We start from the raw sequence: 15929 nt of genomic DNA, 5'->3' as shown, positions 1-15929 counted from the left end.
TATTAATTATAAGGTCATCACCATGAATACGATGCACTTGACTTGTGAAATTGAAATTTGCCCTTTAAATTACTAGCAAACTCAGCAAAGCTAAGTCGTCCTTTATTTATTTTTTGGTTCAACCAACAAGATATGTGTTCACCGAACAGATCAAATTGAAGTCATTCACTTCCTTCTATTTTTCAATCCAACAAACCAAATAAATTGACAATTAATAAAAAAAATAAAACAAAAATATATTATTTTAATCATTATATCATTATCCAACTTAACTCAATCCAATACCTAAGTGTCAACTAACAGTTAATTCGAATAGATTCAATGACATTTCAAAAGATGCACATGGCTGGGAATTTTCAAAAATAATTGTAGTGATCATCTAAGATATTATTACATCTTTGAACTACTGACTTTACAACCCCATACAAAATGTAATAAAAGATAGCTGCTGAAAGCCATTCATCGTGTGCCTAAAACACAACCTACCCACTCTTTCCATCATCTCATAAAAAGATGCCCAAACTGATCAAACCAACCAAAATCCACAAACCCAACTCTTCACACTTAACATTACAACAGGCCTGTGCTTCCAAATGGATTATTAGCATGTGGTTGACCAACAGGGGCCACTTGGTTCACCGGAAATGCCCCAAACCCTGTATCACCAAATGGATTTGATGGGCTCATCATCAATTGTTGCTGCTGCTGCTGATAAGCAGGTTGGTAAGCACCAAAAGGATTGTTTTGTTGTTGAGCTATTGCTGCCATTTGCACTGCAGGTGGGGGAGCAACGTTATTTGACATGGCAAATGGGTCTTGTACCTCAAATGGATTTGGAGCTGGTGTTCCATATGCAGGATGCTGAGCTCTATATGCTGCTTCATCATATAAACTGTTGAGAGTGAGCGAGTCCAATCCACCAGCCTGAAAATTATCAGCCACAAGTTTAATTAGGTAAGTTTGCTCGGGGTTCAGAAAGTCTTCAATGTATTTACACTCATTTAGTATATAACAATCCAAAAACGCAGGGAGAAATAAAGATGATCACTTCCAGAGAAGTAAAACCAGAACTAACATGCCCTAATTCCAAAATTAACAAATAAGGCTGGAGATAGTAAGGCAGTTCTCAAAAGTTATAAGTGAAGCCTCTCTTTGGCAATATTTCAACCAAATCCTAACCTTTCAATCATCACAAACCTTGGCCAGTAAAGTGTTATATTCCCCAATCAACAGCAACACATAAGAACAAAATAAGAAGTTAAAGCACAGAAAGCGCATACCAATTGCCTATCAGTAGGTGCAGAAATATCGGTACTTGGTGTAGTGACAAGGGCAAGTTCCCATCCAGTAGGATCAAATTCTACAGGCTGACCAGCACTAGAATTAAATGTTGAAGCAGTACCTGCAAAATAAAACTTTTGCACCTTAGCTAATTGTGGTAATAGCAAAGACCATCAGGACAACCATTAACTAAGGGAGAAAAAGAGAGAAAAAGAAACATAATTTACCTGATTCAGTTGGCACTATGGCTAGAGCTAAAGCATTGCTTTCCTCAATTGCTGAGGCATCAGGTGCAGAATAATTCAATCCCTGAACCCACCAATATGCAATAAAAAAAATGAAGTAGAAAAGTAGGATAACATTATGAAACTCCAAAAGAAACATTACCAATAAATCTCCAGTGTCCATGTTGGTCTGAGTTGGGGGAGGGGGAGGGGGAGCAGTCTCAACAGTGAAAGCTGCATTTTCATCAGCAGGAGCAGATGGCTCAGGTTCATCATTGGATAATTTAGTATCTTCAGAAGGGCCTTCCTCAGGTCTGTATGTTAATTGAAGCTGTAAACAATGGACCATTAGTTCTTATAGCATATACCAATATCTTTTTTTAAAGAAAAGAAAAGGGAAAGAACGAACAAAAAATGGTTTCAAAGATCCTAATATTGAGAAGCAAGTTTTATAAATTAACTTTGACATTACATTTGCAAATCAAAACTAATCATGTTCACTTTTCATCTTAGCTTATCTTTTAATCTAGTGATCTCTTGCTTTCATACCAATCTTTTATTCTTTTATTTCGTGTTAGAAAGCCATCTCAAGCACCTTTCATTATATTTCCCACAGTTTATTTTTTGTATCCTCTCATAAGTACATGCATTTCTTTTCCTATACAATCACTCATTTGCCTCTTCATCCTCACTGCTGGGGTTTATTGATACTCTGTTTTTTTTTTTTTTTACCTTTTTCACACAACAACCAAGTATTGACAGATTAAAGTGCAGCTGATCTAGACAATTTTCTCTTAAGTCAGCTAGAATCCTCTTGTTATTGAACAATACTAACAAGTCTCTTTTTCGATTTTCAAGAAGATTTCCATGAGAATTGTAGGAATATTCTGTAAATATTTTAGGAATATTTTGTAGATATTTTTTTTTATTAAAATCCCTTATTTTAAGGGATCATATCTCCTATTTAGTATCTTTCCTAACTTAGAGTTTCCTAAAGTAGTGTCATAGGTTGTATATAAAAAACTCTGATTTATATTCTATTTAGTATCAAATACTCTGATTTCTACATGGTATCAGCTTAGGTTACGATTTCTTTATTCAACCTAGACCATGTCCGAAACTCCTTCTCCTACTTCGGAGATTACTTCAAATCCAAAAAATTTTTCTGGTTCCGATGCTCCATCAGATTCGTCTGGTCTGACTATCACCTGCCATCGATTGAATGGCAACAATGTTCTTGAATGGTCCCAATCGGTTAAGATTTTTCTCTTGGGCAGAGAAAGATTGGACTACGTTACTGGTGAAATCAAGAAGCCTGCTGTGACTGATGCTGGTTTTGCTAAGTGGATGCGTGACAATGGTCAGGTTATGACTTGGCTCCTTAATTCCATGACCCCGAGTATAAGCAGAAACTTTCTTCTTTACACCACAGCCGCTGAAATTTGGAGTGCAGTCCGCGAAACCTACTCTAGCACGGATAACATTGCTGAATTATATCATGTTGAAGATCAAGCAGCCACCCTTAAACAAGGAACCATGCCTGTTACTCTCTACTACAATACCCTTACTGCTCTTTGGCAACAATTAGATTTGTATGCACATTATGATTGGGTAGATCCAAGAGATGCTGCTCTTTATCAGCAAATTGTTACTCAACGAAGACTTTTTCAATTTCTCCAAGGCTTAAATAAGGACCTGGACGAGGTTCGCGGCAGGGTCCTGGCTATTTCTCCTCTTCCCTCCCTTCGAGAGGCTTTCTCTATGGTCAAGAAGGAAGAAAGCCGAAGGTGTGTGATGAACCATATTCCACTTCTGAAAGATCTGCCTTATTGACCCATCAATCATCTCCCTCTTCCAAACGGGGGAGACCTTGGTGTGATCATTGCAAAAAGCCCGGCCACTCTAAGGAGAAGTGTTGGAAGCTTCATGGTAAGCCTCAGGACTGGAAGTCCAAGCACTCTCGAGATAATAAATCAAGCCTTGCCGTTGCCACCTCTGTCACTAGTTTCACTAAAGAACAGATTGTTGAACTTCAAAAACTATTTGGAAAGTTTCAAGGGTCTTGTGAGGGTAATCTGGTCATAAAAGATCCAGAAGGTAACCTTTCTTCTACTGCATTTTTCTCCTCCCAGTTGACTCCTAATTGGATCCTCGATTCTGGTGCTACGGATCATATGACTGGTAACAAGGCATTGTTTCACAATTTTTTCCATACCTTTGGTAAAGCTGTCAAAACGGCTGATGGTACCTTGTGCAAAATAGAGGGACATGGCACTGTTATTCTCAATGAACAGATTGCACTTAAAAATGTTCTCTTTGTACCAAATCTGGCGTGCAATCTCATCTCTGTTAGTAAATTGTCCACAGACTTGCACTGCTCTGTAATTTTTAATGATCGTGATTGTACTTTGCAGGCACTGAACTCGAAGAAGATGATTGGTAAGGCCAGCTTGCATAATGGTCTCTACATCCTCCCTACCTCTCCTAAAATCGAGATCTCCAAGTCATTTACCGCTTTAGGAAAAGTTGATACTGTTATGTTATGGCACTTTCGTTTAGGCCATCCTAGTTTCCAATACCTTGCAAAATTGTTTCCTGCTCTATTCATCAAGAAAAGGCCTAATTCTTTTTCTTGCAAAGTTTGCTCTCTTGCCAAACATACTAAATCATCTTATTTTCCTTCTACATACAAGCCTTCTTACCCTTTTGCTTTGATCCATAGTGATATTTGGGGCCCTTCTCGGGTGAAGAATGCTGATAATTGTAAGTGGTTTTTCACTTTTATTGATGATCACAGTAGGATAACTTGGACTTATTTGCTGAAAGATAAATCTGAAACTGCTAGTGTTTTTGTGCAATTTTATAACATTGTTCTCACTCAATTTGGGTCTAAAATCTAGCTCTTTAAATTTGATAATGGCAGTGAATTTTTTGCTAGGTCTTTAGGTGATTTTTTTAAGAAAAAGGGCATAGTTCAGATTAGTTCTTGTGTTGGAACCCTACAGCAAAACGGCATTGCCGAAAGAAAAAATAGGCACCTTCTTGAAGTTACTCGTTCTCTTCTATTTACCACTAATGTTCCTAAATATTTGTGGGGGGAAGCCTTATTAACTGCCACATATTTAATCAACCGGATGCCTAGTAAGGTTTTAAAATTTCAAACGCCTCAATCTATATTTTTGCAGCACTTTCCTCATTTTAAGCCTATCTCCTCCATTCTGCCACTTAAAATTTTTGGCTGCACTGTTTTTATCCAAAATATTGCTCCTAATAAGTCCAAGTTAGATCCTAAGTCTTTAAAATGTGTATTGGTTGGGTATTCTTCACTTAAGAAGGGTTATAAATGCTATCATCCTCCTTCTAAACGATTTTTCACCACTATGGATATAACATTTTATGAGCAGGATTCCTATTTCACTCAGGCTGAAATTCAAGGGGAAACATGGAGTGATTTTCAGCCACAACAGGTATCTCCTCCTAATCTTCATTCTCAACCTTCAGAATTGCCATCTTGTTCGCCATTACCTGCAGATCTGTCACTTGTGAATGCTCCCATTGATTCTCCTGTAGTACCTATGACTAATTCACCTACACCCACTTTAAACACTCTTCCTGAAAATACACCTACTCCAATTGACAGTCTTCAAAAAACACCACCACCCAAACAGCTTCGTGTCTACACAAGAAAAAGAAGACATCCCTGAGACTGTTTTGCAATCTGATTCTTGCCGAGAATTGGATTTGGTTCCAGTTGCCGAAATGGAAGAAGAAATCAGTAAGTCCAGTACTCTAGATGACTTTCCTATTGCTATTAGAAAAGGGGTTAGACAGTGCACCAAGCATCCTATTGAAAAATTTACTGGTTATAATTCATTGATGCCGTCTTTTCAAGCATTTACAGCAACTTTGGATAAAGAACAGGTTCCCACAAGCATAGCTGAAGCTCTAAAGGATCCAAAATGGAGAAAGGCTGTTGAAGAGGAAATTTGTGCACTAGAGAAAAATGCTACTTGGACCATTACAGACATTCCTCAAGGAAAAAAGGCTGTCGGCTGTAAATGGATCTTTGCTGTAAAGTATAACTCTAATGGCAGTATCCAACGATACAAAGCTAGACTAGTGGCCAGAGGTTTCACGCAAACATATGGGATAGACTTCACAGAAACTTTTGCACCTGTGGCAAAGCTTAACACTATTCGAGTACTCCTAAGTTTGGCTGTAAATTGCGATTGGAAATTACACCAACTTGATGTAAAAAACGCATTTCTTAATGGCAAGCTTGAGGAAGAAGTCTATATGCAATTGCCACCTGGCTCAAAGTCTATTGAAGGTAGCAACAAGGTTTGCAAGCTCAACAAGTCTCTATACAGGTTAAAACAATCACCCAGAGCTTGGTTCGAGAGGTTCACTAAAGTCATTCTTCAAAATGGCTACAAGCAGTCCCTTGCCGATCATACGCTTTTCATCAAGGTAACTTCTACAAATAATAAAGCTATCCTAATTGTGTATGTGGATGACATCATTCTTACTGGAGATGATAAGGAAAAGATTAGCAATTTGAAGAAGTTGTTAAACAGGGAATTCGAAACCAAGGACTTGGGAAAGCTAAGGTATTTCCCAGGAATGGAGGTGGCAAGATCAAAAGAAGGACTTGTGATCAACCAGAGAAAGTATGTACTTGATTTACTCAAAGAAACTGGTTTTCTTGGCTGTAAGCCGACTGCTACACCAATGGAGGCAAACTTGAGATTCAATAAAGAAGATGAGTCCTTAGTAGACAGAGAGAAATTTCAAAGGTTAGTTGGGAAACTAATCTACTTATCCTTGACAAGGCCAGATATAGCTTTTCCCGTAAATGTGATAAGTCAACACATGACTAATCCTACTGAAGAGCATATGGCAGCAGCAAATAGAATTCTCAAGTACTTGAAGAAAACTCCAGGACACGGCTTAATGTTTAAGAAGACACAAGACAGAACTATTAAGATTTTTACAGACTCTAGTTGGGCTGGAGATCTCACTGAAAGAAGATCCACTAGTGGGTACTGCACTTTTGTTTGGGGTAACCTTACAACTTGGAGAAGTAAGAAACAATCTGTTGTTTCAAGAAGTAGTGCTGAAGCTGAATTTAGAGCACTAGCTTTGGGGATATGCGAAGGAATTTGGCTACTTAAATTACTAAAAGAACTTGGCACAAATCAGGAGGATCACTTTGAAGTTTTGTGTGATAATCAATCTGCCATTCAGATTGCCAAGAACCCAGTTCAACATGACCGAACAAAGCATGTTGAAATTGATAGGCATTTTATTGCTGATCAAGTCAACAAAAAGACAGCCACTCTTTCTTACATTCCTTCAGAAGGACAGATTGCAGACATTCTTACCAAGGCTTTGCCAAAACCTATGTTCAATAAATTCCTGTTCAAGCTGGGATTATACAATGTATATATTCTCCAGCTTGAGGGGGAGTGTAGGAATATTCTATAAATATTTTAGGAATATTTTGTAGATATTTTTTTATTAAAATCCCTTATTTTAAGGGATCATATCTCCTATTTAGTATCTTTCCTAACTTAGAGTTTCCTAAAGTAGTGTCATTGGTTGTATATAAAAAACTCTGATTTATGTTCTATTTAGTATCAAATACTTTGATTTCTACAAGAATTTTCATTTTCACCCATCTATTATGGATAATGAACTCCAACTATCACAAGGTCACCTTTCTCACAGTTCATGTCATAGTCTTCAAACATAAAATTGTATGCATTTCTAGTCTTAGAGCCAGTAGCATAATTATGCATTGAAGATTTTGCAGCTTCTCAAATGTTGCTATATTGTATCCTCATGGTGAGAACTAGTCAGCATTTCTAAAATATGGGGAAAAAATAACCACAACTCAAACGTCATTCTGTCTTTATATGACCACATAGATCTATAATGTATGCAAGTGTGTGATCAGAAATATAGTGAGGAGTACTAACCAATGGTTCTGTTGGAACAGAAACCACACGCGGTGCCTCTCTAATATACTCTTCCATAGTAGCAAGAAAAGATTGTGGCGGCTGGAACAAGATCAGTGACGAATTAACATAAACAAGTATTGAACAAAAGATTCACGAAAGAGGCAACTCAAACAACAAACCGCCTCCATAGAATCCATACCTCCCTGAGAACAGGAAACTGGAAGTTCCTAGCAAGTTCCAATCCTTTGCAAACTTCGTAGAAATCAGAAAGGCTATTAGCCTGCGTCATAAACATTGAATATATTTTACTGAGCCACCATTGTATTTAACTGTTGACACTGAGACGTCAAACAAGCCATGATTACCAACTAAGAAAGAGTATAATCCAATAATCATAAAAGCAACTAATCAGATAAACATCTGATGAATTAAAAAAAAAATTACATCTTCACCTGCTGACCAGCTCGCCTGTATACATCAAGAGCATTGACAGCCTCATGTCTTGGCATCTCAAAAAACTGCAATAAATTACAACTTGAGCAGCCAGATTGTCTCAAACTAGGAAATTCTTCTATAAACAACATCAAATAAAAATGTTACCTTGTCAACAAGATTTATAATTCCATCATTAATAGCACAATATATTTTGAAGCTCTCCTTCAGCACCTAAAAATTGCAATACTGAGACATCAAAATAATTTCAATGCAAAGCGCTTCCATTGTTAGATTCTCATTATTATACTTATTCCTAAGGGAGACAAAGAGACCCTTAGGAGGAAGTGAAAAAACCATTTCCCACATTTTCTTTTAACAAACAAAGAAAAATCTCTCATAATTTTTGATAGTGCAGGGGAAGGAGGTGTAGATACAAAATAGGTTTCAAAATAGTTTGAGGGGAAAATAATTCTACGAGATTTAAAGACAATAAAGCATTGCACACTGAAAATAATGAACAGAAAAAGAAACTTCAAAGAGACATTTGAACTTTGAATTTAATAGAAGGAGAAACCAGGTCCTCCAGTAGAAAACTCAGAATAAGAAAGTCTAGATAAGAGTTAATACTTATGGTGCCCATTAATATCAAAATGTTCACTTCAGTTGAAAAATTAGCAAAAGACAGCTAGATAGACACATTTTGGATGCGTACATAGTTTTTGGTTCAACTCTTGTTGAGACATTCAAATTAATAACCTAATGAAAAACAGTAGTGATAAATTTGAAAGAAGATTTCAGGTACAGATAGATGAAACAAATACCAGAGCCAAAGCGTACTGTATAACATAGTTGCCTATAGCAGCACCTTCTGGCTGCAAGAGAGAAGAGAAAACTATTGACTTTCTAAATATGGTGAAAAATATGAATAAATAAAAGCTTCTCAACATGTAGAGGAAACAAAACTCAAATTCTAAAAGATTGACATATAATAGAATACCCGGCAACCAATAAGACGGTGAAGCAACTGTTGCAGAGCAGGCAATTGTGTCAACAATTCTTCGCTGTCCAATTCCCGGGTTCTACTGTAACCCTACCCATTAAAAAGAACAAAAGTTGCAGCAGGCCATGAGAGCACAAAGGGTAAAAGAACAGCCTGTAATTTAATGGAACAAATATTCACAAAAGAGTGATGCCTTATCCTGCCCCTGGTCAGGTCTTGGTAGACGCTCAGCTTCAATGTCATACCTCAGAATCCTAAAACATTCAAGCCTCTCTTCCAAAAACAATGCATATGTACGTACCCAGGCAGAGCAATCCCATGCTGAAGGACAAATACAGAAAGAGGAGGAAGAAGTAAGCAAATCAATCAGAAGTTATTACTGGTGACCAGAAGACACATAGGCAAAGGAGAGAGAGACTAAAAGCTTACCGATAGGGCTAGAATCATCCTTGAAATTAGAAAGTTGGAGAATCCGTGCTCTCTGAGAGAAGTTTAAAAGTTCTTCTCTGAAAGTAGGATCACCTTCCCTCAATGCTCTATGGATAACTATAAGCGTTTTCAATGCAACCTATTGAATAATGAAAAAAAGAACAATTACAACATATGTTCGTTAACCCATATCAGAACAAGACCTTGACATTGGCAAATTGTAAACCATCAATGCAAGTTATTTTCTCCATTCATAACAGGTAATTATGAATCGGAGAAAGACTTAAGCAATTCAAAAACCATAAACATGCATTCCCATCCGTTTAACCATTTTGCAGCATAAACAACTGCAGCAACATCCTTCCAAGTTGCAATCTAGTAGTATGCTGCAACATTTCAGCATGTCTAGAAACCATAGTTGCAAACAGAAACTATTCCAGAAAACAGAAAAAAAAAAAAGCATACAATTGTAGATTAACATAGCTCAACCAGATGAAACAGGATTCATTGTCCTCAAAAGTTTCTTAAGGTTATAGCAAAGGCATTGCAGTGGAATATAGTATCACTACGTAGTATATTGAAGATTGCACTCTTCTTTGCATATTACAACAAAACATTCCACATGATGCAGAGTATTGCCAAATTCAATTACATATCGACATTAATAAAATTGACGGTTGGAAATCTAACATAATATACAAGCGATAAAGCAATAAGAAACTACTTCAACTCTGAAAACATGCATATCAATCTTATAACCTGAAAATCCCTACATCATCCTCATCATCCTATTAAACATCGATTCGAAACCAAAATGAAACATAAGTCCAGTTAAAAAATATTGTAATCATAACAAAAGTCAGTGAATTATACCGTCCAGTTATGAGTCTTGGCCAATCTGCGGCCAAGAGCATGAATGCAATAAGCAACATCTGCTCGAGGCCGAATCGCTGATGTCGCAACGAAGATTTCTAAAACCAAAAACAATAAAAAAAAAAACCTCAAACTATATCGTCAGATACCCAACCCAGAAACCGAAAACTCAACGAAATGAAATTGGATCCGTAAATTCACACTTAAAAATCCAAAAACAAAAAGGAAAACTCACTTCTAAGATGCCTTTCTTTTGGAGGACACTCGACATGGTTGGTAGCTTTGACTACGGCCACATCCAAATCCTAATTATAAATATTCCAAAAATAAGCAAATCAAATCCAATTATAAAAAAAAAAATCTATACAGACTAAATATAGAGAAAGAGATAAGATAACTTGCAAGAGAGAGAGAGAGAGCGAGAGAGAAAAGTACCGCATAATCGCTGTTGACATGAGCGAGTCCGACTTTGGTGGTATCTTTAAGAGCACCATAAGCTTTTCTCCATGTTTGAAGAGTCGCCATTTTGTACCCTCTTTAACCTCTGAGATCGCTCTACCACTTTTATTTAATAATGACGTGTTTGCTTCACACTTGATTTTCCTTTCTTTTTCTCTCAGCGAACCGCAGATGAAATAATCAATCAAAGGGCAAAGAGAAAAAATTAGAGAGAGAGTAATCCAAAAGATGAAGTGTCGCTCAACGGTGATCAGTTCTTTGATTGACGCTTCTGTGTGAACTGTATAACACCTTTTCTTCTTTGGCGAAGAAGGGATCTTTTGGCGTGAGATTGGAGGCTGTTTGGCAATTGGCGGCCCCGCTTTGGTTATGCTGTCATTTTTATTATCATTATTTAAATTTAAAAAATTCTGGAACATAAACCTTTTTTTTTTATAATAATGTTTTTAATTTGAATCGCATGTGTTTCTAGACTTTCATTTTTAATTTAGGGAGAATTATTCAAGTTGTTGAAGTTTGACTTTTTTTTTTAACTTTTGACTATTAACTCCAATTAAATAGTTTGTTTTTGTCAACTTTTTAATTCAAATAAAAAGAACCAATATTTTTATATAACATTATTTCATTGTTGTTAAATCTTTTTACATTAAATAAATAATTCAACATTTCAATTTATAATTTGTGCAATTACAAACTCCAAAGATTCAAACCTTTGAATTGTGTCCACATTGTTTAGCTGACAGTTGGTTACTTGCAATGTTATATAAAAATATAGAAATTTAACATGCCAAGGTGCGATTGGCTCAATGGTAACCATGATGTTAAATTGTAGGGAGTTTTGACAGCGTAATGTTTTCTGTTTCTGTTACTTGATTCTGCTTTCTTATCTGTTTTTCGGATTTCCTTTTCCCTGTGTTAAGTTTCTAGAATCAAGTTTGTTGGTCTTCATTCTGACAAAGATTTTTAACTTCTTTTTGAACCCATCTTCTTGTTTCTTGATTCAACCTTCTGGTTGGTCTAATTCTACCCTCATTTATTACTCTCTTCATTCTGTCTTTTCTTTTTCCTTTCTAACCAATTAATTGGGTTCCATGTTTCTTAACCTCCTCCTTTGTTATGCTTTCTTTCTCCTCTTCTGTCTCTTCCCATTCCTAATATTAAAAACACCCTTCTCCTTATCCTCCTTATAAAAGGATTAAAGTTTGTTTATTATGTATTTCCTTCTCAAATATGGCCCCTTCTTCTAATCTTGTTTCTTTTTTTATATACATGCAAGTAGCAGTTTCAACTCAGATTCTACAAGTGAAGATAATGAAGAACAAATGGACTTCTTCAATCTTGTTAGAGAGGCTCCTAGGAATAGACCAAGACGATGACCTACCATTCAATTACGTGTAGACATTGTTGCTAATAACCATGCTTACTAACAAAGAACCCTCTTTGCTTACCTTAATGATATCTGGAGATTTTCTATAAGGTCACTTCAACAATTTATAGATAATTCCTAACATCTTAGAGGACAAGTTATTGTTTATTGATCTCAAATTTAGTTGGTCGTTTTGTTGGTTAGTACATACATAGATAGTTAGAGTAGAGAGGAAAAATGATATAAAAGGAGGAGTATCTTGAAAGTAGAGACCCTTCCCAAAGAGGGTCTTTAGAAATGTATATAGGGGGGTTACAGGTCAGATTTTGGGCCACCAGAGTGAGTCTAACTTCAAGTCAAGTTATGATATATTTTATTATAACTCTATAACAATTTGTCCCCTACCTTATCCTAGAAGACTTATAAAGTGATTCTTCTTGGACAAATTTGCATGCGTGCAACGTGTAATTAGGGGCTTAATACGTAAGTTTTAACTTGAAACTTTATTAAGTAAATTTTATTGTTTAGCAGTGTGGTACAAGAGTCAAAAGGTTATTGAAGAAATGATTTTAAGGAAACGAACCGTATTATAAATATTGCGAATTGTATTTACAGAAATGTCGCAAAATGTACTATAGAATGCCATGAACTATATTTACAGAAATGTCACAAATTGTATTGTAGAATTACTGCGAACTGTATTGTAATCCATAATATTTTGAAAATATTGTATGCAGCAAGTCGTGATTGTAAATTCAAAGGACCGCAAGATTCGTAAAATATAGTAAATAGAAAGTCATGATTGTCAATCAGCGGACCATGAGTTTCATAAATTCTCGTAAGTAAAACGTCATGATTGTAAATCAACATACCACAAGATTCGTAAAACAACGTAAGTAGAAGGCCATGATCCTAAATCAGCATACTGTGAGACTCGCAAATCCCATAAAGAGAAGGTCGTCAACATAAATCAGCGGGCCGCAAGATTCATAAAATCACGCATGTAGAAGGTCATGATTGTAAATCAGCAGACCGCTAGATTCATAAAATCCCGTAAGTAGAAGGTCGTGATCGTAAATCAATGAACCGTGAGATTCATAAAATCTCGTAAGTAGAATGTCGTGATTGTAAATAAATGGCCCATGAAATTTTTAAAATCCAGTAAGTAAAAGGTCGTGATCGTAAATCAAAGGATCGCGAGATTAATAAAACCCCGTAAGTAGAAAGTTGTGATCGTAAATCAACAGACCACGAGATTCGTAAAATCCTATAAATAGAAGGTTGTGATCGTAAATCAATGGATCGCGAGATTCGTAAAATCCTGTAAGTAGAAGGTCATGATCGTAAATTAATGGACCATGAGATTCATAAAATCCTGTAACTAAAATGTCGTGATTGTAAATCAACTGTAGCTCTTCAGAAAGTTCCTTGTTTTTTTTAGAAGATCGATCCATTTTAAGCCACATTTCAAAAGTATAGTGAAGAGAACTAGCTTCAGCCACACAAAGGAATTGTAACAAAGTTGATTCATCTATCCTCCTTCTTTTAAGGTTAATTTTGAGTTCTTCCTCAACATGGCTATATGCATAATCTCTAGCATCTAACTTGTTCTGAAAGGCAGAGTGGTCAGTTTTGAGTTCTTCCTGAACATGACTAGATTCGTAAAATCACGTAAGTAGAAGGTCGTGGTCGTAAATCAGTAGATCGTGAGATTCGAAAAATCCCGAAAGATAAAGGTTGTGATTGTAAATCAATTGAAGCTTTTCAGAAAGTTCATTGTTTTTCTGAATAGATCGATCAAATTCAAGCCACATTTCAGACGTATGGTGAAGAGAACTAGCTTCTGCTTCACAAAGGCAATGTAACAAAATTAATTCCACTATCCTCCTTTTTTCATATATTCATTATCTGTAGCATCTAACTTACTCTGAAGGGTAGATAGGTCAGTTTTGATTTCTTCCTTAACACGCCTAAATTCTTAAAATCCAGTAAGTAAAAGGTTGCGATCGTAAATCAGGAAATCGCGAGATTCGTAAAATCTCATAAGTAAAAGGTCATGATTGTAAATCAGTAAACTAAATGATTCGTAAAATCCCTTAAATATAAGGTCGTGATAATAAATCAACGGCCCACAAGATCCATTAAATCCCATAAGTAGAAAATCGTGATCGTTAATCAGTTGACTGCGAGATTCGTAGATGGTCATGATAGTGAGCCATGAGATTCGTATAATCTAGTAAAAGGTCGTCATCATAAATCAGCTGATTGAGAGTTTCGTAAAATCCTGTAAGTAGAAGGTCATCATCGTAAATCAACAGATCGTGAGATTCGTAAAATCCTAAAAGTAAAAGGTCGTGATTATAAATCAACTGAAGCTTTTCAAAAAGTTCCTTGTTTTTTTTAGCAGATCGATCCATTCCAAATCTCATTCCAGACGTATGGTAAAGAGAACTAACTTCAGCCACAAAGGAATTTTAACAAAATTGATTCCTTTATCCTCTTTCTTTCAAGGCCAGCTTTGAGTTCTTCCACAACACGCATATATTCATCATCTCTAGCATCTAACTTGCTTTGAAAGGCAGAGAGGTTAGTTTGGAGTTCTTCCTCAATACACCTAGATTTGTAAAACCACGTAAGTAAAATGTTGTGATTGTAAATTTACAGACCAAGAGATTCATAATATCCTGTAAGTTGAAGTTCGTGATCGTAAATCAACAAACTGCTAGATTCTTAAAATCTTGTAAGTAGAAAGTTGTAACACTCCTAACCTTTATCCGCCGCCGGAACAGGGTTACAGAGCATTACCAAACTTTATAAACTAATTACTGACATTTTACAACCTTTATTATTATTCATATTAAGAATCAATTATAAAACACTCATATTGTCCCTTAGATGGGCCCTCGAGGCCCAAAATACACATTAGAAGTAAATCGGGACTAAACTAAACATTTAGGGAAATTTTCCCAAAATTTCAAAATTTTTCTTAGGAATAGGGGACACACGCCCGTGTGGCCAGACAGTGTGGCTCACACCACTAGGAGACACACCCGTGTCTTAGGTCGTATCCAAATTAGGGTAGCTATTGACTTGGGTCACACAGCCAACCACACACTCATGTGCTAAGCCCTGTATGAAGTGCAGGGGTTACACGGCCAAGTTACACGCCCGTATGTTAAGCCGTGTGCAAAAACCTAGGCATTTTGTTTTGAAATTTCAAGTTTCAGGGGACACACGCCCAGACTACACGCCCATGTGCCAGGCCGTCTGTCACATACGGTTGAGACACACGCCCGTGTCTCTACCCGTGTGGACGAAAATAGGCCATTTTAAGGCCACTTTTCTCACACTCATTAACATCAACCTGCACACAACATAGAGATACACTAATATATCCCAACCAAGCAACCAATTCATGTAAAAAATTCATATTTTAAACATATTTCATAAGTCTCATTTGCATAAACTCACCATAATAACTCCATTTATTGATTACTAAAAATTACTACTAGATACACACAAACAAACATACACATATGTATCATTCATAAACATGTTTAAGTTTAATTCTTTTCTAACTCAACCCTATACATGCCATATAAACCATAGGATTGTATTACAAAATCTACCGGAGAAATCTGGATAGTGTGGTCTGATGTGTTGATCCGATCCTCCGAACTCACATCAATCTACAAGGAACATTAAACACACAAGAGTAAGTTTATAGAAGCTTAGTAAGTTCACAGGTTTTAAAAATAAATCTTACCGAACAAACTATAAATAAACATTAAACAGAGCATTTCACTAACATTGCCTGCCAATCACATTTTCAATTAATAAAATTCACTTGGTTGAGCTCAATATCAATAACTACTTAAATTCTATCACTTTAATCTCAT

General features: G+C 36.2%; 1 protein-coding gene across 2 annotated transcripts; it reads right to left on the bottom strand.

The window, feature by feature from the left end:
• Nucleotides 1-217: 217 nt before the first annotated feature.
• LOC107886434 (putative clathrin assembly protein At2g01600) lies at nucleotides 218-11030 on the bottom strand. Of its 2 annotated transcripts, XM_041097500.1 has the most exons (15): nucleotides 10641-11030; nucleotides 10441-10510; nucleotides 10206-10303; nucleotides 9333-9471; nucleotides 9097-9224; nucleotides 8901-8993; nucleotides 8725-8775; nucleotides 8069-8134; nucleotides 7921-7986; nucleotides 7668-7748; nucleotides 7487-7567; nucleotides 1669-1836; nucleotides 1509-1590; nucleotides 1281-1402; nucleotides 218-924 (listed from the first exon to the last, which is right to left on the bottom strand). In XM_041097500.1, exons 1-15 carry the CDS (start codon nucleotides 10728-10730, stop codon nucleotides 571-573), a joined length of 1689 nt encoding a protein of 562 aa, XP_040953434.1. In that variant the 5' UTR covers nucleotides 10731-11030; the 3' UTR covers nucleotides 218-570. The 2 variants fall into 2 exon arrangements, with proteins under 2 accessions (XP_040953434.1, XP_040953439.1); XM_041097505.1 differs by lacking the exons at nucleotides 10206-10303; nucleotides 10641-11030.
• Nucleotides 11031-15929: the final 4899 nt, after the last annotated feature.

Source organism: Gossypium hirsutum, chromosome A03 (assembly GCF_007990345.1).
Source record: "Gossypium hirsutum isolate 1008001.06 chromosome A03, Gossypium_hirsutum_v2.1, whole genome shotgun sequence".
NCBI classification, from domain to species: domain Eukaryota; kingdom Viridiplantae; phylum Streptophyta; class Magnoliopsida; order Malvales; family Malvaceae; genus Gossypium; species Gossypium hirsutum.
Note: the sequence above shows the minus strand (reverse complement) of the source record. Positions and strands in the feature narration are given on the sequence as shown.

Bases quoted from the DNA above. Each gene is read 5' to 3' on its own strand.
- LOC107886434 (XM_041097500.1), bottom strand. From the start codon at position 10,730: ATGGCGACTCTTCAAACATGGAGAAAAGCTTATGGTGCTCTTAAAGAT. The intron at 10,511-10,640 runs GTACTTTTCTCT...ATTTATAATTAG, and splicing joins ATGTCAACAGCGATTATGCG to GATTTGGATGTGGCCGTAGT. The intron at 925-1,280 runs GTATGCGCTTTC...GATAATTTTCAG, and splicing joins CACCTACTGATAGGCAATTG to GCTGGTGGATTGGACTCGCT.